The sequence below is a fragment of the Phyllostomus hastatus genome, unplaced genomic scaffold (assembly GCF_019186645.2).
Source record: "Phyllostomus hastatus isolate PE091 unplaced genomic scaffold, TTU_PhHast_1.1 phas_scaffold_129, whole genome shotgun sequence".
Lineage (NCBI taxonomy): Eukaryota > Metazoa > Chordata > Mammalia > Chiroptera > Phyllostomidae > Phyllostomus > Phyllostomus hastatus.
The window spans coordinates 9,031,973-9,054,165 of record NW_025334009.1 but is presented as its reverse complement, the minus strand read 5'-3'; the positions used below and the strand labels follow the sequence as shown (position 1 = coordinate 9,054,165).

Sequence of the window (22,193 nt, the reverse complement as noted above, 5' to 3'; positions counted from 1 at the left end):
AATTTCACCAGGGCTACTGGAAGAGGCATCGACTAGTTTTCCAGGATCCGTGCCTGGGAGCCTTTCACCAACAAGAAAGAGCATTCCTGAGAACAAAGCCACGCAGAGGGAGGCCGAGCAGAGAGGCGGCGAGGGGGACCCAAACCCGCCATCTGCAGAGTAAACCCCGATCCGAGTGCAGGTCTGCCTGAGGCCAACGCAAGTCCTGGACTTCTCAGCTATGTGAGTAAACAACTATTTTCCAAGTCAGCACTGAGCGTTGTGATTTGCAAATAAAATACTCTTTTACCTAATACGACCCTTTCATGTAAAAACTGGGGAGCCACGAAAAGGCAGTTCCTTTGGCTTTCTCCCCAGTATTAGGGTCGAAAGCAGATTAAAACACGAATGAAATGAAAAGCACTGACACTGGTATGTGTGCAGAGGACCCCCCCACATCTGCAGTTTCGCTCTCCGTGGTTTCAGTTACCTGTGGCCCACCGCAGCCTGCAAACGCAAAGTGAAAAACTCCAGAAACAGTACCTGAGTTTTAATTGGTGTGCTGTCTGAGTAGCGTAATGAAATCTCGTCCCGCCCCGCTCTGTCCTGCCCGAGACCGGAGCCACCTTTGTCCGGAGTACCTACACACTCTGCACACTCTGCCCACCTACTGGTCACCCAGTAGCCGTCTCCCTCATGAGGAGGACTGTCTCGGCCTTGCAGTGCTGGTGTTCAAGGCACCCTTCTTTTACCAATAACGGCCCCAAAGCGCAAGAGTAGTGATGCTGGCAATTCGGATGTGCCGAAACAAAGACATAAAGTGCTTCCTTTAAGTATAAAGAAGTGAGAGTTCTCAACTTAATAAGGAAAGACAAAAAATCATTTGCTATGGTTGCTGAGATCTATGGCAAGAACACATCTTCTGTCCATGGAATTGGAAAGAAGGAAAAAACTTCACACTAGGTTTTTTGCCGTCACATATCAAACTGCAGAAGTTACAGCCACAGGGCACAGTAAGTGCTTAGTTAAGACGGAAAAGGCATGACATTTGGGGGTGGATGACAGGGAGAGACAATGTGTTCCAACTGATCGCAACATGAAACCCCAGAAAGTATCGAGCCTGTATCAGCAAGGGGTCCCCTGCAATGAATGACACCCAGCCAGTGACGACAGGCAAAGGATGGTTATTCAGATACGGAAAGAGGCCTGGACTGAACAATACAAAAGCCACTGGGGAGGCTGCGTCTGCCAATGAGGAAGCTGCAGCCACGTTGCCAGCAGAGCTGAAGGAGTGGATTAGCATTCGGGGCCGTCCTCGGTTTTAGGCATCTGCCGGGGGTCTGGGAACATATCCCCGCCGCTAAGGGGCGCTACCAGACTTGCCCAAGCGAAGCAGTTGCCACATGGCTCCTATAAACTCTAGAAAGTTCAGAATTTTAAGTCATTATATTTACATACTCAGTGGAGGACATGAGCTTTCCTGTTATTAGCGATTCTAAACTTGTAATTACCGAGAGTTAAGTTCCAAGACCAAAGTTCTTGCCAAGGTTTCTAAGGGTCCAGGTTAAATGAATGCATTATTTATCTTTCATTCTTAAACATGTTTACGTAACACGTACTGAGCCCCTACCACACGTGCCAGATAAGCACCGTCAGCGTCATATATTTAATGGCCACCTCACTTCTGGGAAGTATGCGCTATTACTATCATGTTACCGTTAAAATCTTCACTTTGAAGGACAATAGGAGAGATTATAACAATGGAGCTAATCATACTAGGAGGAGCGCTAAACATTTGTCAAGACTGTACCGTGTCCCACACACCGCACTCAGTGTTTTACAAGAAGTGCCCCATTTCATCTTCCCAATTAGCTTCTGAGTTAGGCAGGAGTGTCCCCATTCTGCAGATGAGGAAACTGAGGCTCAGAGAATGACGTGCCGAGCCAAGACCTGCCCCTCACCTCGGAACCAGTCCACGGTTCGGAAAACAGCCCAGACCACATCCCAATAAATGCCCTACTGTCATCCCAAGTGCACGTCAAGTCGCTTACTGAAAACCTCCAGTCGTCCACACCCCTTCTGTTCTTGAGTTGCCGCGTGGCCTACGTTTGCATTTTCCTCTGTCCTCCCTCACCTCTAGAGAAGGTAAAGATGCACGCTGGAGGAAATGTGTCTGATTTATCCCAGCACAAATAAATAAAACAGAAACGCTCCACTACAGATCTAATGCTTTTCATTTTACACACAATTCCAGAAGTGGGTGAACTTCAGGTAGCAAGAAATTTGATTTCAATTCCACATGCGTATCAACAGCTATTACTAAACTGTGAAGTCCTGTTGGAGGAAACCTGTCCCTTCGGTGTGGGGACATCTCGGGTCCTGAAAGGTGGTTCTCTAAAAGCTGCTGCATGGGAGATATGTAAAATGCACCTTTCAAAAATCACATTTTACATGAAACTCCATTTTTAGGCATCTTATTGTCACAAAGAAGCATATGATTACCTATAGTTTAGAAGTATCAGCACCGACAGCATGAATTAATCCCATGACACAAAGTCGTATTTGCCCACATAAGCACACACACAGTCAACACGATCACGTGCCCCTCCACGATGAGGACCCACTCTGAGGAACACATCGATCGGTAGGAGATTTCGTCACTGTTTGAGCTTCATAGAACACACCTACACAACCCGGGTTGGCCTAGACTACTGCTCACGTCAGCTACATGGATGACCCACTGCTCACCCCGGCTACACGGGACAGCCCACTGCTCACCCCAGCTACACGGGACAGTCTACCTCGGCTACATGGGACAGACAGCCCACTGCCTCTCAGCTCCAAACCTGTGCGGCATGTTACTGCACCAACAGCAGGAGATTAGATCTCCATGGTCATCCCCATGTTCTGTGTGAGCGATGAAAAGGCAAAGATAACTCCTTTCTGTTAATGAATACACTACCTGTTCCACGAAAGCCCTCCAAAAAAAAAATTGTTTGTAACTAAACAATTTCCATTACAAGAGTTTGGCAGGGAAAAAGATTTCCATTTCTATGATTTCGGAGCAGGGCCCAGAAAAGTCCCAATTTCATCTCTCAGTACTCCGATCAAGCTGACCTTGAATAATACATATCACCCCTGGAGCCACAAACACCTTTAACTCTGCCTAACCTCAGAGTCGGGTGCCTGCAGAACACAGTAAAAGCTCTAAATGGATATTTTGCAAGACGGACTGAGATTTCTCCAGGGCCCTCTGCAGGTAATAGTCTCTGCCTCTGTTTCTAACCTCTCTTACAAGGAGTACATAAGCATGTGGACGTGAATATAAGGACACGGAGACCCCGATGCCGTCACTGTAACTAATCCAAGAGAAGCACCCTGGACAGCCCACCCGTCTCTGTGTGCGTGCAGCACATGTGGTACTCACTGGGGAAGTAAGCGGTCTCTGATGAGAGCCAGAAGGTTGCTGTCCGCATCGACGTCCGCCTCCTTCCCGCCGTCCCCGGCCTCCTGGCTCACCAGCAGGGATGCGGTTTCTGAGAGCAACCGCAAGCTGAAGAGTCTCCACTCCACTTGAAAAGAAAAGAACGCCGAGCCTGTGACTGCGAGGACACAGAGTGAAGACAGGACGTGTACCTGCTGGGCCTCGGGCCGACGTGGTCACTCACCATTTTGACTTTGAACCAAGGAGACCAAGGGTGGCAGGATATAATCTACAACCTGAAAGAAAAGATGTGAAGGACTTGGTTCAAATCTCGACAAACACAAAACTGGTAACAAGCACCATCTACGCTTTTTTCCCACAGACAGAATCACTGATCAAAGGAGTGGGGGAAAAATCAACAGCTAAATTCATCCTGGATTTCAAGCCTGCATGATCTTCAATAAACCATCAAGCTGACTTAACTCTGAAAAAGTCCTAGGGTCAAAGTGAATTATGATCATCAAAGCAGTAATTAATCAAAACCTGCAGGGTTCACGCAAGGAACTTTAGTATATAATGGAAAATCCGATAGGTGTGGGTTGGCATTAAACCATCAAATTCATGAATATAAGCTGGTGATCGTCATTCGAGTTTGAGATAAACAACGACCAGAATGTTGGGGGAAAGGAGACATGTGATCCTCAGGTTTTGTCAAATACACCCAAGAACTAGGACAAGGTAATCTTGGTTATTTTTAGAAATAAATGCAAAAGATGTAAATCCACTTACAAACCACCTCTATGATTTACTAGTAACATCAGGCAGAGCACAACCAACTATGGTTTCAAACCTCCAAAACGGCAAGTTGTTTTCCCAAATAAAAATGGACAACGGGGAATGTCGGTGGGTGGGGAGTGTGCAGGGCAGAGGGGAATAAAGGGGGGAAATGGGACAACTGTAATAGCATAATCAATAAAATATATTTTAAAAAATGGACAATGAAGAAAGGACAAATCCCTTTCAAGGTCTAATTTTGGTATCTATTACCTCATTTGATGAACTATTTTGGCAACCCTAAACAAAATTCCTATTGTTTACAGCTGAATTGATTCCTAATCCTAATTGTATACTTGCGCTCTCTACGCTGATAAACAGGCCGGAGAAGGTTCACAGCCCAACACCCCCGCCCTGCTGCCCAAGCCAATGAAATGACGCCCTGCACAGGCAGGGCCCCCCACACCTCACCAAGCACGTTAACAGGCCCCCTGTACAATAACACAGGACTCCGACGGAGGGAGCTGCAAGGCACGGGCTTGAGGAAGGAATCCCTACGGGGACCCAGAGACAAGAGGAGAGACAGATCAAGGATGTGACAGAGAATACCGGACTCTGAAACTCACAGCTACAGCCAACGGTCAACACGGCGCGGCTCGGGACAAGCGGCCAGATAAACGTACATTTCACACTAGAGGCTCAGTTCTCTCAGTTCATCTCATTAGGCTCGTTTCTGTACTGGCTTAGGTGAAGCAATGCTGTCACAATTTCCGATGTATTAGGATTAAGCACATGAGAAAATGTGCTGATGTTGTTAGAGACCAGAAATTTCGCAGAGGAGGAAGGACACACAACTATGAGCGGGGGAAGGCGAGAGAGAACTGTGTGGGGGTGGGTTAGGCTTGAAGACACATGTGAATTCATGATTTCAAAATATGTTACATGCATGTGCGTGCATGATATATAAGCATGCATATGAGTGGGTTATGTGCGTGTGTTCTCATGCATACACACATGCACAGATATCCCAGTTGTGTTTCCTGGAAGGGCCTAGAAGCTCAGACATCTCAGGAGACGGAAGCACACTTAGAGCCCTGCTTGCTGTCTCTCACGCCTTTTCCCAGCGAAGGGATGCAGGGCTCCTCGGGGAAAGGACTCATTCCCGGGGCAGGCCAGAATATCTCGCTGTGCCAGAAAGTAAAGAATAGCTCAAAAGGGTGTTGGGGTGTGTCACAAGGACACACGAGCCAACTTGAGAGCGTTTCCACTGGCCAAACCTGGTGTCATTTGAGCACAAAATGATAGAAACAGGAATCCGTGGTAGAATGTCCATAGACAGGTGCCCCCACACCAGGCCTTGGAACCCGCCCATCTGTTGCCTGACACAGGAAAAGGGATTTTGCAGGCAGGATTAGGTTAGAATTGTGAGATGAGGTGTCCATCCTGGATTATACAGGTGGGCCCAGTGTAATAATAACCCAACGTCCTTACAAGAAGGAGGCAGGAGGGTCAGAGTCGGAGAAGCAGAGGTGACAGCAAAAGCAGGAGCCAGAGTGGCAAACTCGAAGAGGCTGTGCCGCCAGCTTTGAAGATGGAAGAAGGGGCTGCGAGCCAAGGAGTGAAGGCAGCCCCCGGAAGCTGGAAAAGGCAAGGAAACAGCTCTTCCCCTCAGAGCCTGCAAAGAACGCGCAGGTGTCCTGACATCCCGCTATCCGCCCCGGGGACCCGCTCTGCACTCGGGCCTCCAGCACGGTCAGACACGGACTCTGTGCTGGGTCCAGGCACTCCACGTGTGGTCATTTGTCACGGTAGCTACGGAAAACACACGGAATGAATACAAGTCTATGCCGATGATCAACGGATAGGTAAACAGGTATGCTAATTCATAGCAGTTAGCTTTGCAAAACATAAGCTTACATTTACCAGCTTCAGTAGCCACTGCCAAACAGGTTTCCCAAGTTGCTGGGCCAGCTTACCCTCCCACCGGAAGTCTCTGAGGGTCCCATTGGTTCTGCAGCCTCACGGACTCTCCGGATGATTTATTAGCCTCCACCCTTTAGTTTAAAAACTCACGAAAAGGCAGGTTCTCCATAAAAATGACGTAGCTTAATCTTTTAAGTTAAAGAAATTGAAATGCATTTTAGGTGACTTATGTATATTATTAGCAGAATCTTCTGGTAAGAATCACCTTTGTTTTTCCATTTCCTATTATAACACATATTGAAACCACCACGCATGGAACAAATTCTCTGTCCCAACCAAATTATTGTCGCATTTCTAACTTCGCTGCAGGCCACACTGATCATTCCGAACTCTGAAGCACTGAATAGGCTAAACTCTGGGAACTCTGGGGGGAAAAATCTCAGTTAAGCACTCACGCTCAGCAAGAATTAAATGCATGCAACCACTTCCATATAATCAAGTTTCGATCAGTGACCTTGAACACAGGCTATGCTAACATTTCAAACAACGTTCTGCTCCTCGGGGTGCTGAATCCTCAACTCCCTGTATTCCAGCCACGGTCAAGCAGTGGTAATTAGAGGATTTCCCACAAGTCACTGCGCTAAAAAATACTTTCACGAAGCCCAGGAGTTGCCACGAAACCGCTCCTCTCATAATACACACGATAGTTTCAATGACTATTACCATAGCATTTCATGAGTGGAAAATCAACTAGTGAATGTCTACTTAAATGTAAGTACAGATATTTATAACTGCTGGGTCACAAAGAAATTATCATCAGGTTATTATTGCTCATCAGAGAAGAGTCAATAAGCAACACCGAGGCAAACACTGTCTCAAGAGCAGACTGAGAATCATTCCTCAGAAAGCGACCACAGTACACAGGGCTCCTGCGGACAGTGGGGACTGTTGAATGAACTCTCTCGATGGAAACGACTTTAAAAATGCCAGACAAAATAGAAGAGAACAAAATCTTAAAAATACTTAAGATCCAAAAAGACAATGAGGAAATTTACAGACCAATTTCTGAATGAAAGCCTCAAGGAGAGGCTGGAGCAGAACTCAACTCTCAGAATGAGCATGTGTGTCCAATGATCTTAGCCCATTCACGGGCTGGGCCCTGGAGGCGCTTACCAATGACACAAACATCGAGTTCCAGGAGGGCCCGCCAGGGCGAGAGACAGGGGTCTGAGTGCCCGTCTCCCCAGCACGCGGAGTTCTGTGGGTCTCCGATGCCGAGCTGGGCGCAGAGGAGCGGGGACCGCACACCCAGAGTAACAAGGGGAGCCAGATCTCGTCACCAACCCTCCACACACACTCACACTCCTGGGAAAGGCTGAGAAGGCTGCCCTGGGAAGCCGCGATCTCAGACTATAGTCTCGGGGATTTGCAAAACGGGCACCAGTGACCTTGGTGTAAGGCAGCCCTGGCTGACAGAGCCCCAGATGGACACGAAGCCTCTGGGGGAGGAACCAGGCAGGCCGGGCTTCAGGGAATGCCTGCGGCCACGAGCAGTGAATACCAGGAAGGTCTCCAAGAACACACGCCAATTTGGACACGAGCACGTTGCAGTGGACACCACAGCACACTGCTGTCTTCTGATATTGGAGTTGTCGTACCTAGTGTAAAACAGCAAAATCCTTCAAACGTGAATGAATACACCACACGCTGGGAAATACACTCAGGGAACAGAAAATTATAAAAAGCAATATAAAAACAGACATGCAGAATTCCCACTGATAACAAAACTTCTGCACGTGAAAAAAATAAGTCAATGGCTATATTTAGCACCAAACTAGAGGACAGTGAAGACAGAAACAGAATTATCCAGAATAAAAACAAGATTCCTGGGAACATAAGCCTGAGATGAAAGACAGGACACACAGAAAACACGGTGAGAAAGCCCACTGCACCTGTGGTCTGAGCTGCGGAGGGAGACAGAGCGAGAACAAGCAGAGAGGACGCTGAGAATTTTCCAGAAACTATGGAAAAAGACAACCCACAGACTCAAGAGGCACAGAGAATCCCACGCGGAATAAATAAAAGGCTACATTTAGTTAAATCACAGCGCATCTACAGAAAACCAAAGATCCTCCCCGTTCGCCCCTCCAAAAACTCCTTAAAGGGAGGGAAAAAAAAACAAAGATTATTTTCACAGAAAAAAAAAAACAAAAAACAGACCATCAGCTCAACTCCCAGTGGCTACAATTCAGAACACAGGGTAATGCAGTAACATCTTCACAATATTCAACAGTAACAGAAATAACTGCTGGCCTAGAATTTAATACCCAGACAAAACCTCCCTCAAGAAACAATGACTTTATCACGGAGTTTGCCACCAGCACACCCAAGCAAAGAAAAACAGGGAAGAAACCGACTGGTTCTTTGATAAAGTTGATAAAACTAAAAATAACCTCTGGTCAGATTATAAGAAAAGATTAAAAAAGGAACAATAAATGGCAAACATTTGAAAGGAGATATTAGATTCAAAAGACACTGAAAATAGGTGGCAAGAAAATATTATGAACTTCTTTATGCTAATGAGTGTTTAAAATTAGATTAAAAATGTCCAAAAAAGAAAAAAAGCCGATTTGAATGTGCACGTCATAAAAGAGTATTCCCAAATGGTCACCAAACATTTGAAAAACCACTCAGCCTCATTCATAGTCTGGATCACACAAGAATGTTAAACTGTGCTGAAATACTGCTACGTAGGCACCCACTAGAAATAGCGAAACGACAGGAGCTGGGAAGGATGGGGTCAGACGCTGCGCTTCCGGGGTCGACGTCACCCGGTGCCTCTGCTTTGGAAAACACGAAGGTACTCTGTGCACAAGCTGAGTCTACGTGTATCCTGTGACCACTGATTCCATTCCCAAGTATGCACCCTAAATGTAATGCATGCTCAAGTAGAGCAAAACACATAAGCAAGAACATGTATAGCAATATTTGTAAAGGCCCCAAACTAGAAACAGCCTAATCTCTATCAAAAGTAAGTAAATCGCGATGTACACGTATACTAGCACTCAGATCTCTACGGTACACAGAAATCCCAAGTAAAGGAAAAGATGCATTTTTCAACAGCAGCCAGAACTGACCGTAGAGCAATAGTCCTTCAATAGAATAGGGTACTGTATTATTGCTTCAAAAGCCGACAACGTGATCTTGATAAATTCTTCCGATGCCACCAGTCCTGAAAAGACAGTGAATCACTACAGGCGTTCATTCACATGTGTAAAATCACCACGTCAAAGTACCTCGATCGCGGACGCAAAATGTCCCACTGTCTACTCACCTACGGCTCCTTCTATGTTAGTTTCTCCCGAGTCCACCGATTTAATATGGCTCTAGAAAATAAAAGTATCAACAAGTGGAGATTTCAAAATAACTCTGAAGTAAGATATATTGTTTTGCCCCAACACCTCCTACTGTACTTAATGAAATAACTCATGAAAGGTGTTAAATACTGTACTACATACATATTATGGACACTATAATCATAGTTTTAAAATATGATCCTATGAAACAGTATATATGCATCATAAACTATGATTTTTAAACATACAAACATTGATATCACTAGCAATAAGATTTAATGTTGGAATAAATGCAATAGCAAGGTAAGTCCAGGAAGGACAGCCTGCAAGAATGAAGAGGATCCAACCGACACGACACACAACCATTTCCAGTAGCGTCCACACTCGCTCACGCCCTTGGCAGTCACCGAGAATGGCCCCTCATCGGGTGCAGCAGTCGTCTCACAGGAAGGTCAAGCACCAACCGCATCATGACGCAGCCCTTAGTTCAAGGCCAGTCTTCCAATTTACCATGGTTCCCAGTCCCTCCCAGATGCCTCTGACCCCAACCCACCTCCCTCGGCCCACACACCAAGCTCATGCCTCCTTGCGGGGTGCCCCCCAACACTGTTTGCAAGGCAGGCCTGGGCAGCTGGGCTGTGAGCTCCCTGGGTGACCCTCCCACCCCCGGGCGGGTGAGTGTCCCAGACAGAAGAGGCGCTCGTGAGCACGACCCGAACGCAGCACTGACTGCCAGCCTGCGCTGGGCAGAGGCGCTGCACCGGAGTTCCTGCCCCGGCTCCCAAAACAGTACATGTGTCATATGTGGTATGGGGTAACAAATAGCCAATAAAATATAAGATGACCTCAGAATAAAAATATAAATAAGCAAGTCGCTTGGAGTGGAAAATGGGGCAACCACATTCCAGAGGTTTTTCCTAAAATGTTTGATAAATCGCTTCTCCTCCTTTTGACTAAGATAAAGTGTAGTATCTGTTCTTATCAGTTTACAACATTTGATAAATATGAAAGAATATATAGAACATATACAAAAGAAAACATGTATAGATTTTTTTTTGTTTTAAAGAACAAAGAAAATCCTGAAACCCGCCCATCAAGCTAAGAACTAAGACATCCCCGATTCTTCGCACGAGCGTCCCCCACCCTGCCTGCCTGCCATCGCCCCAGAGATAACCACGACCACAAATTCATCGTTTCCCTGACATTCTAAGATAGTTTGACCACACACACATTTGTCCCCAAGTAGTATGCTGTTTGTTTGGGTATTCTTGACCTCTACTAATTATCAAACGTTATATGGTTCACACAAACAGGACAATATGTAACCATTAAAGTATGAAAAAAACTAAGATATAGGAAAATACTTACAATACAACATTCAGTGGAAAAAAAATATAAACTTATAAACATGCAGCATAGTCTCAACCATATGTATCAGTATATGTTCTATGTAGACATGTGACATGTATGTAAAGCTTTTCTACATGTAAGTGCATATATGAATAAAAACAACACAAGGCAAAAAAGCACGTTGGCAATGGGTGCCTTTTAGTGTGGAGTAATGGATGGTTGTATTTTCCTCAAATCTCACTGCAAGTTTCTACATTTTCTTTAAAAACCATACATTTTATGATTTAAATAAATAAGCACAAATTGCCTGTACAGTAAAAGAAAATCTTAAACTAAGGCATATGTTCTTATTTCAAACTGAAAATATGGAACATTCTGAATTCCTTTTTTTTTCAGTCTACAACTAAACTAAAAAGACTAAGAAAGAAGTAACAGAGTAAATTTGCAAAGCAATCTAAACGTTCCATGATGATTTGGTGAAATAATTTCAAGAAATTTGAAGATGCGCACCTAATTTTTGCTTAGTAACTATGAAGTTGATGCTGAATTAAAAATTCATACAGACACGTCTTTTGACTTAAATCTACATAAATGTCTAGGGATTACTAAGAATGATAAGACTGAACATGTGTACATCATGATGTTCCTTGTTTAATTTTTAAAAGGACACATAGAAGGCCCTAGCTGGCGTAGCTCAGTAGATTGAGCGCAGGCTGCAAACCAGTGTCACAGGTTCGATTCCCAGTCAGGGTACATGCCTGGGTTGCAGGCCATGACCCCCAGCAACCGCACATTGATGTTTCTCTCTCTCTATCTCCCTCCCTTCCCTCTCTAAACATAAATAAAATCTTAAAAAAAAAAAAGAAAAAGAAAGGACACATAGATAATACACACACGGAGGTGAACAAGAGCTCTGGGGAGAAAATCACGGGAACCCACCAGCAGAGGCTCCCTCTGGGGAGAGGACATGCTGAGGTTGGGCGGTACCTGTGCTCATTTCCCGCCTTTCTGAACTGTTAGAATTTTCTACTGTATATTAATTTGTTTCCCTTTTAATGTCAATCAGGGTTACCTAGAGGGTGAAACTATAGGCTTCTCTTAACTTATTTCCTCCCTTATACTTCCCCTGTTTGAGTTCATAAAACCCCTACTCAATGTTTCACCGATTTACCAATCATGTATGGGTATGGAAAACACCAGTGCACCCCAGCTTCGAAGCCGGGAGTTCTAGCGGGGGAGCTGAGAGGATGGACACCCACCCACAGATGCGCTCCTGTGTGAGGGAGCGTGGGGAAGAACACGGCCCCCCCAAGGCGAAAACACAAGGCTGTGCCTCGGGGGCAGGCCCGCGCCATTCGGGGTCCCTGAGAACTACCGAGATGAAGCTGAAAACACATTCCCACAGCAAACTGGGTACATAAATAAGCTCAAGGCTTGTAGAACACGGAGAAACATTCAACAAGAACACTCACGTGGCAATGAATAATTATATAGCCTATTTTTAAAAATAGAAAGAGTGCCCTGTCTCTGCCGTATTTACTACAAGTGAAGTAAAAAAATCAGTCAACAAAACAAAGCAACATGCCCTTCAAATGAAAATCCGCAGAGGGCAGGACGTACGCCTTTTCTGTCAATAACTATCTCCGTGCTCGGAGGAAGTCAAGATTCAAGAACGATGGAGATTACAATTATATCCTTATACAAAAACCCATTAGAATTTTATCGGCTTTTGTTCCTCTTTTATTTGAAAATTTGAATTGTGATGCCTATTTGCAGACAACTATAGCCAGCACACAACCATCACACTTTTATAAACTAATGAGGCCAGAACTTCAGAACAAACACAAAAACGTTCTCTTCCTCGGCTCATTAATCGGGAGCGTTTTCAAAAGGACACAAGAAACACAGCGAACATTAAGTTAATGCACGCCACGAGTTCCCGAACGCATACATCTTCTCACTGTCATTGCTTCCTACGCCCCGGCCCAATGCAATGGGGGCCCCAGACGTGGCAGTATCCACCGCAGAAGTGCCCACCGCACTTGCACAGATGCTCAGCTGCTGAAAGCACCCGCAGGTCCTTTATTTTACTGGAGAGGAAACAGGTATGAGGAAGACACGCTGCCTCTGCCGATGAGAAGTGACAACGACAATAATCAGCTGGGTGCGCCTCTCCGGCCTGGAGCTGTCGGAAGCTCCATAATGGTTTATGGGTACCCTGCCATCTTGTTCCCAAATAACAGCCTCTTTAAAATATAACAAGACCACAATTTCCTTTTTCTTGGTGGGGCAGGCAGGGAGTTAAGTCTGTACTCATGCCTCCATATGGAAGAAGTATCCTCAATTTTTCTGCCTAAAAAATAAAAGACGTCTATAGGTCAAAGAGGCAAACCATGCTCTGGTGCCAGTCTAGAAACGGAAGCCAATGGGAGCTTGACTTCAAAGCCCCTCTGCCCAGCCTCCTCCGTCAGGACGGAGTGGAGATCCCGCCAACCCGGCCTGCGGTCTCCACGCCCACCCGGGGCAGGCCAACAGCTCCTGCAGAGCTGCTCCACCAGAAGCTCAGGACGTTCTCGGCAGCCAGTTACCGCCACTGGACAGAGCTGCTAAAGGTGGGCCAAGCTCGAATCCCTCAAATGAAGACATGTTTTTTAAAATATAAACAGACAACAGGCCTGCCGTAGTACAGTAGCGACTCCCAAGATAAATCTTGGAAAACACAGAAATGTTCTTCACCCCCGGAGAGACCACTAAGGCTTTCCAGACACCAGCATGTGCGTGTGAATGGAACCAGCTACCAGGACAGAGATGCACTGGGCTCTGGACAGTGTCTCCAGGTCATTCCATGGACCGTCCATAGAACACTCACAGCCATGCTGTCCAGAACAGACCCAAAACAAAACCTCTCCAAGCAGTCTAGGAAACTTCTGTTTAAGCACAATTGAAAGGAATTCGCTGAAAGCGGGAAACTCAAGAGGCTGTAAGTGGCTAGTCTGCACTGCAGATTTCTAAGAGGCTGCAGAATGGTGGGGAGCTGACTACACCTCACAGCATCAGCTAGGCGCTACCAACTCGAATGGCATCTTTGGGGCCTGCTGGATAGATTGTGAATCAACTCACAGAGGCAACGTCCAACGCTCAGCAGTTCACAATAACGTGCACGAGAGCTGTGTGGATGACTAAACCCAGGTCCTTAATTTTAGTCAACACTTCTCTCCCCTTTACTAGCATTTCATCAGCCATCAGCACTGAGTATGAGAAAAGTGAACACGCAGCTAGGGCCAAATAATGGATGTGATCAGAAAAATGGCAAATCATTCTGGGACTGGCCATGATTCCAACCAGGAAAATCACCTGAAGGGTGCTGAAAGACCTTTTCCACTGTATTTGCCTAAACTCCCTCTACCTGAGTGACATTATAAGGAAAAAGAACTGATAAAAAATTTTCCCACATCATAATTATCTTTGAATCGGGTCAGGTATCTCCATTCCCTAAGCGGGCCTGTGTGAGGACGTCTCTACAGGACGCCCCTCAGCCGCACAGAGCAAGCCCACGCCTGGGCCCGGTGAGGAGGCCCTTCCTCCGCGGCCTCCCGCTTGTCTCTGAATCACAGGGAGCAGGGGGTTCTCCCTAAAACACGGACATGTGATTCCTGAACGTCCATAAAGACCTTTACGTTGGAGACACTTGGTAGTTCCTTGGAAACCCAGAATGCACTTGGTTAACGTAACCAGAGAAAAGTACTCCACGTGAAAAAAAGAGAAGAGAATGAACACAGAGCAATTCTGCCTGTCCCAAGCAAACCTTGTGCCAGAATATTCCAAGGTGGGCTCCACAGGCAAATTTACCATTTTCAGGCACTGATATGTCATGCAATGGAATTACAAATACAGAACTCGGTCATGCTAAAATGACACCCATTGTGTACTTAAGAGCAGATCGAAAAGCAAATTAAAGAAGGTGGTAAACAAAATTCTAATAATTTGCAAACTCTCGAGTGTAGAACAAAAATTAGGCACTTTGTAGAATCTGGATTCAAGGCGCTAGGATGATACAGATTTGAAACCGAGCATGAAAGGACCCCCCACCGCACTGCCTGCACACATGCTACTCACAGTCGGTGCCTGCGCCCACCCTCCGTGTTTCAAAACAGCCCTCCTCGCCCCACGAGGAACCTTCTAAAGAACCACGTCCTAACTTGTGGGTGACAGTCATTTTTTTATACTCCAAAGTAACAATAACACTGAGATGTTTCCTTCATTTTAACTAGATGCCTCTGCGGCATTTTGAAAATCTCATTTCAGTGTTTATTACAAACATCAAAGTAAGACTGGAGATGCTGCGTGACAAATGTCTTCTCTTTCCCTTTGAATAGCTCCCATGTTATCAGTGATATATGCTGGAACTGTGCCAGGCAAGGGGGAAAGGTGGCATAATTCATGAGCCTCCATGTGGACAGAAAGATGATGTTTTGTGAGCAAAAGCTGGAATGAAAGATAGCACAACGATTTGTTTTTCACTGTTACCCATCTCACCAAAATTAAATTTTAAAAAAAGTTAAATTGAGCTTTACTTAGAGAAACGCCATCCTATTAAGAGGTTGCACGTAATAGGAGAACGTAAGCCAAGGTAAATGATGATAATATATTCGCAGCACAACATTTTTGCCAGTTTCATTATTTTAAATTTTTTCGTGATGTTTAATACCAAAATCAATAGCAGTGTGTTCTATGGATTTATCTACCCTACTCGGGGCTGTCTGTGAACAAAATACATTATCAGGAGAAAATGTATTTTTCTCCAAATGTCAAGTTTTATTATCATCAACGGATAAAAATATAAAAAGGTCACTTCCCTAGAGACAAATAAATACCAACAAGAATTTTTAAATCACCTCATTCTGACACCAAGTTCCACAAACAGTAGAGACAGCCACATTTGTATTAGGGACATGAAACATTCAGTGTTACTCACGAGAATAGTTCCGTAACTGAAAAGGAACTCTTCCGTGACAACTTGAGGTCGAAACACCTGTGTGATGAGAGTTTCCATAGATTAAATCCTGAAAGCCATGGACGAGGGGAAAAAAAACCCAGTATGTTTTGTCTGAGTAGGTGCATTTCCGTTTACAAAGAAGGGAGTCGCTGTTCTACCCTTCTTCTCTGAGTAAGATCGCACCTGAGAGGTGACGAGGTGAAGCACTATGGGCATCAGGGGGAGACACGTCTTCAGCTGCTTCGCTTGGACCGTTGATGGGTGTTTGCGACCGGACACGTTAGCCAAGGCGTTGAGAACGTCACCTGCAGAGCACATGCGGGAGCGCGCGTGAAGGTCAAAGACGACAGACACTGAGGGACCCACGGTCACAGATGGAGACCCAGTGCGGCGGCAGAGGGAGTGACTCTCCACACAAACGAAGGAGACAGACGCTGCGTGACTGACTCGCAGACACCGTAACAAAAGGCTGTGGCTTCTGGGGCAGAACGGACATGAACACAATCTCTCTCCTCTAGAAATTTAACATCAAATGTATAAATATTATGGTAGAGTGGTGGCTTTAGAAATAATTTTTCTTCCTTGTTTTGGTATTTTCCAAATTTTAAGCATAAGCACCTATGACTTTGGTAAACAGAAAAATATTAAAAATAAGTGAATTGATTATAGATCACAGTTTTTAAAAATAGAACAGATGGAAATAAAAATTGTTTGATTCATAAAACTTCTCACTGGATGATAAGTCCAATAATAAATAAAACGTGTGCTGTGGATATTTGAATCCTATCATCATGTCCTTAAAAAAGAATGCGTATTCTAACAAGGAACTCAACTACCAATTAACCAGACAGATTATGGCCTTCAGACCGAGGTTCAAGGAAGGCTATCTAAAACAAGTGGTGGAAAGAAGGGGAAGGACTAGTCAAAGAACATGTATGAATGACCCACAGACATGATTGGCAGTGGGAGTGGTGGGGTGGGATGAAAGGAGGGAGACAAGCGGACAAAAATTGGGACAACTGTAACAGAAGAACAATAAAAAGAAAATGATTAATAAAAAATAAATAAACGAATCTTGAAATGCTCTATTTTCAATCATTAACAGGCAAGAAAATCTCCCCCAGTACCAGTAAGAAGTTAAAAAGCATGTCAGTCAGCCAAGGAGATATTTTCATTACTCCGATTTACTATTATGAATTTCAGAGTCTAAATATATTTTACCATAGTGGATTGGATCAATTTAACATTTGAAACATTTCTGGTTTAATGCTACATCTGCTGAAAAAGCATGGAATGGGATTTAAACTAAATGTACACATGCCTTAGATTACTTTAATTTCTGCTGTACTAAACAGCCTTCACAAATCACTATTAGATATTTGTATTTAAAACTTGTCAAACCAAAGAAATTATCAAACGTTAATCAAAAGTCCTTCATGTTAAATGTTAATGCTTATGCATTTTTTAATTCTTTTAACGATAAATAAATGTGTGGCTCTCATCTGAAGGGAAAGTATTTTTATGCAGAATTAAGCAGAGAGAAATCTTGAGGAAAGTACCCTCAAGATTAAATAGCGTACGGCCAACTGCAAGCAGTTAAAATGCTTTGCTTTGATCACTTTTCCAAAGTCACCGGCTTGCCTCCGAGGCCACCTGACCACCACCTGCAGGCGGCTCCCTGCCCCCGCCCCACCCCTGCCCCATGCTATGACTGATGCGCAGTCATTAGGAACACAGACGAGGCCCGGGCGCATCTTGAAGCTGCACATCCAGGAACGAGTGTCCCTGCACTCGCCTGCGGGAACAGGCCAGCAGACTGGAAGGGAGGCGAAGCCTGCGAGCCACGTCATGGTAAGCAGCCAGGGGCCTGGGGCCGAGGCTCCCACTCACCCAGGACCCGCGGCAGCTCCTGCACCATGTGACGGATGAGAAGGCCCAGGCACCTGGACAGGTACTCACTGCCGCTCTGCTGCTCCTTGCCTGGGCTGGTCTTCCTGCTGTCTCTCTCGATGTACATCACCAGCCTACGCGTGGAAGAGGGCCACAGATTACCTCCCATGACGAAAGTGTCGATGGCAGAGTCTGAAAATGCCACCCAGGCAAGTCCCTCCAGGGGGCACAGACCCAGTTTGGAGGTTGACGTTTGGATTTGTGGCAACTTGTCGGGCGCGGTTCATTTTTGCCTCAGAAAAATCCAAGCATTTATGCAGAAGGAAAAGAAGACAACCGATACCTCTGCTGGTGTATTACAAAACAGTGCCCTTGGCCCATGAAGAGAAACAGTGTCCCCAGGTGACAGTGAAAAGGCAAACAAACACATCTGGACAGAAGAGGGTTCTTGGTGTTTCAAGGATCCACAGCAGAACCACAAGTTGTCTGCACTTTGTCGCCATTAGCAATGAACTTGCTCAGAACCTGGGGCTGGTCAGACGAATTCCAGTTCCTCTAGTAAATCACACACACACCCCCAAAGAAAGACTTGCATTCCCACACTGGATTTCACACGTCCTTTTGTCCGGTAGTTTGATGATTGATATCTGCCTTTTAATAAACTGATTTCTTTTTCAAAGCACTGGCATTTATTTATCATCAATTTCTGAGCCACCTGTTTCCACCCCAGAACCGGGGATCATGCTGGTCCATCACTCTAGATACTTATGGTGTTGCTGACAAGTTTTAGGTCCATTTCTATCCCCTTTGCTGGACCGCCAGTCATCTTCCCAAGTTCCCATCCTCCGCATCTCTCCAAAGGGCGACGAGCCCACTGACATCATCAGGCAAAGGCCCCTCCCTGCACAGCAGCCTCCCTTGGCACCATCCATCCCCCAGCTCTGTCCTGATCTCTCCTCCCAGACAACACCTGCTTCTCAGAGAGAGCTTGCAACCAGCTCCCACCATCAACTTGACAGAGGTGGTTTTACCCATAATCCATACATGCCAAGCATACTGAAATCTTAACCCTTAGAATTCGGGTGGCTCTCTTGTAGATTTATTCACGGTTTTGCCTTTCTGCTTACTGTTACTTGGAGTCCTATCTGTGAGCACATGGGGAAAGAATGAAGTCAAATGTTTAAGTTCCATATAAGCAGTTAGCATCCTCTGTTCTGGTCGCTGATCACAGCCAAGCCGCACTCTCACAGACGTGTGACAACGGTCAAATGCAGAGAAAGAAATGACGAAATCAGCACACATCAGCAGAAATGTATCAGTGCTGCTTAAAGAGTTCAGAGCACGGATCTCCTCGATAATGAGCAGACCAAAGAAATGGGACACCACCACTGCATAAGTCAAACCCACAATCTGTGGAGCATAAAAAAGCAAATTCACACTTGTCTATAAGGAGTCAATTTTCCTCTAAAATTTAAATTATCCATGACAAAATTTAATAATGTGCTGCTTAATTACTGTAGTTTGAAATATCTCTCAGGCAAAAACTACTCATACTTTTCAAACACTAGCACCAGCTGTCAGCACGTGGGGAACTACCCACCGCGTCAGCTGGGAGGAATGAAAGACCGACGGGACCCAGCGCAGCAGGAAACTGAGTCTGGAGTGATGCTCCGCTCCTTCCTTCCGGGACGCTCTCCCTCCTGCCTTCCCCTCACAGAGTGTGTTTACACAAGCTACTGAATACATTCACGGGACTGACAAGCCACGTTAGTTACGAAAAGAATTCATATTCCACTAAGGAAATGAAACGTGGCAACGTTTGAGCGTAGTGTCCCTAAACACTTTACAATTGCTCTATGACAAAACCGCATGTGGTGTTCCTTGGTGTTCCACAAGGGTGTGCAGTTAAAAAGATCAACCGTCTGAGCAGCAATGCAAGTAGACCACAAACAAATAAGGCCGCGCCCTGGCTGGTGTGGCTCAGTGGGTTGAGCATCGTCCCGCAAACCGAAAGGTCACAGGTTCTATTCCTGGTCACGGCACGTGCCTGGTTTGTGGGCCAGGTCTTGGGTGGGGGTGGGGGGGCCTCCAAGAGGCAACCAATCGATGTTCCTCTCGCATGTTGGTATTTTCTCTCCCTCTCTTTCTCCCTCCCTTCTCCTCTCTCTAAAAATAAAACCTTTTACATACACACATACACACATACACACATACACACATACCTACACACCTCTCCTTCTCCCCCCCCCCACCATTACATGTAATAGGACCATTTCTCCCCAGGACTTCTCTGTTTCCCAGTCTATGCTTCCCCCTCCCCATTTTCCTCCATTTACCTCTGGGATTCATTCCCTCTAACTGGACCACGGTTTTCTTAGTCCTGTTTCCACAGGAACCCTTATGCTCATTCCCCACACACCCACTTTCATTCTTCCCTCACCTGCCTTCTAGAATGTCCTCCTGCTGTACCTCCATGCTTCTGTGGCCAGACTCTGCCATATCCTGTGCTTGCTTATCTCTCTAGCACCCATACCAGTGCAGCGGCGACAGTACAGTGAGCTCAGTGACAACAAGGACGGTGACATCTTGTTTATTCATTCAATAAACATTTGCTGTGTCTACTACAGGCCAAGCACTTTTCTAGTGGATGTGTACACAGCTCATGGAATGCAAGTTCAAGTGGGAAGAGATGTCAACTAAATAAATAACTAGAAAATAGTGGGGATGAGGATAAGTCTTACAGCAAAAAATGAAGAAGAGTAAGACAGTCACTAGTCGGAGCGTGGTGTGTCCCTCCACGGCTGGAGCACAGCAAAGGAAAGGATTGTAGAGCAAAGCAGTCTCCAGACCTGGCTAGACCTGGTGGGCCATGGTAAGGACCCTGCCTTTCCCTCCCCATAAGGAGGAGTGGCATGATCTGACCTGTGGCTAAAATCAGCACTCTGCAGACCGCGAGGAGTCTGGGCTACAGAGACATAAGAAGACGGGTTAAGAAGCCAGCGTAACAGCTCAGGTAAGACATTATGGAGGTAGTGTGGAAATGGTATGAATTGATGAGATGCTGGGTGTTTTAATAATTAGACGCTGGGTGTCTTAATGAAGATGCAAATAACTAGATTTGCTATTGACTGGACATGAAAGAAAGAGAGAACCTGAGAGTAGCTCCATGCAACCAACCAACAGGAAGAGCAGAGCAGCCACCAGCCGAGGCAGGCGGAGACCGCTGCAGCAGCAAGGCCCGGGGCAGACAAACCACCGTCAGATGTGGAAGTGTGCACATCACGTTGGCAGCTGACGGGCAAGTCCGAGTTCCCAGGAAAGGCCTGGGTGGGTGGCATTAACCTGATTAGAACTGAATGAGATCGCCTGGGGATGCAAGTCTCGGGAATGAGCCTGGGAACCACCACTATACAGGCTGAACACGGAAAAGGACTGGTGAAGGAAACAGAGAAAGAAAGAGTGACTGGTGAAGAATGAAGATGACCAGAGAGAGAGGTCAGGCCACCAAGCAGAGAACACTTCAGAGAGAAGACCGCAGACTCCCAGTTTCCAGTCAGGGTGAGTTAGCTTGTTCAGACAAACCTTCCCACCAACAACAAAACAACAATGAAAAGTATTCAATAAAATGCACATCCACTTCATATATAATCATATCGAATTATGTAGATTACAAATAAACACACACACACACACAAAATGCCTAACTCTCTAACTGTTACAAAAAGAACTTGTGGTTCGGATGAAAGCATCACTGTCTCTGGGACGATTCAAATGCAAAACGAGATGACAAACTGGACCAGGAAGTACTGTGTCACTGACACAGCGCAACTCCAGGAAACTGACGTCAAACGCACTGCAGTGACCCTTCAATAAAGCAGTGTACAAAGGGCACGTGGACTGCTGAAAGAAACACACCTTTTGAAGTGTAATAATGAAAAAATTTAAAAGCAATACTTTATTTTATATATGTAATTATAAGTGCATATGTGTAACTACAGTAATAAATATTTATAGTCACAGGCGGATACTTGTATATTTCATCAAATCCCTAAAATAAATATACACACACACACACACACACAACCTGGTCCCAGAAGAAACCTCTTTTTGGAACTCCCATTGAACAAGGCTCTCGTATTATAGCCAGGATTGCCTTCGATTCAAACCAGTCCAAGATACGTTCATCCGATTCTAGCTTCTGTGTAGAAAATGAATTGCAAGAGGGCTCAGTGGACGCCAGACTAGACGCAGGGAGACCAGTTAGGAGGCTACGCCACGGCAGAGAGATGCTGCCGGCTTGCAGCGGCGGTGGGGGGGTGGGGTTGTCTGCATGGAGAGAAGCCGGTGATGGGGGTGAGGGAAGATCTCACGAAGGAAGAGTCCGTATGGTTTGCTGATGAGTTGGACTGAATGGTAAAAACGAGGGTTATTTGGAGGTGTGGGTTTGAATAACGATACAGAAAGCTACTGAGCATTTCTGAGTGTTACTAATGGGGAATTA

At 45.6% G+C, this 22,193-nt stretch overlaps 1 protein-coding gene and 1 pseudogene across 2 annotated transcripts in view; one reads left to right on the top strand and one right to left on the bottom strand.

Annotated features, from left to right (window-relative positions):
• The window catches only part of ULK4 (unc-51 like kinase 4), a 311,597-nt gene that overhangs the window by 196,767 nt on the left and 92,637 nt on the right, over positions 1 to 22,193 (bottom strand). For both annotated transcript variants that reach the window (XM_045857407.1, XM_045857405.1), the window contains exons 23-29: positions 17,693 to 17,826; positions 15,986 to 16,107; positions 15,782 to 15,838; positions 9,435 to 9,486; positions 9,238 to 9,332; positions 3,648 to 3,699; positions 3,407 to 3,551 (exon numbers count right to left, since the gene is read on the bottom strand). In XM_045857407.1, the coding sequence (XP_045713363.1) occupies positions 3,407 to 3,551; positions 3,648 to 3,699; positions 9,238 to 9,332; positions 9,435 to 9,486; positions 15,782 to 15,838; positions 15,986 to 16,107; positions 17,693 to 17,826 (657 nt within the window). The remainder of the gene's footprint in view (positions 1 to 3,406; positions 3,552 to 3,647; positions 3,700 to 9,237; positions 9,333 to 9,434; positions 9,487 to 15,781; positions 15,839 to 15,985; positions 16,108 to 17,692; positions 17,827 to 22,193) is intronic.
• On the top strand, positions 10,390 to 10,483 carry LOC123830879 (annotated as a pseudogene).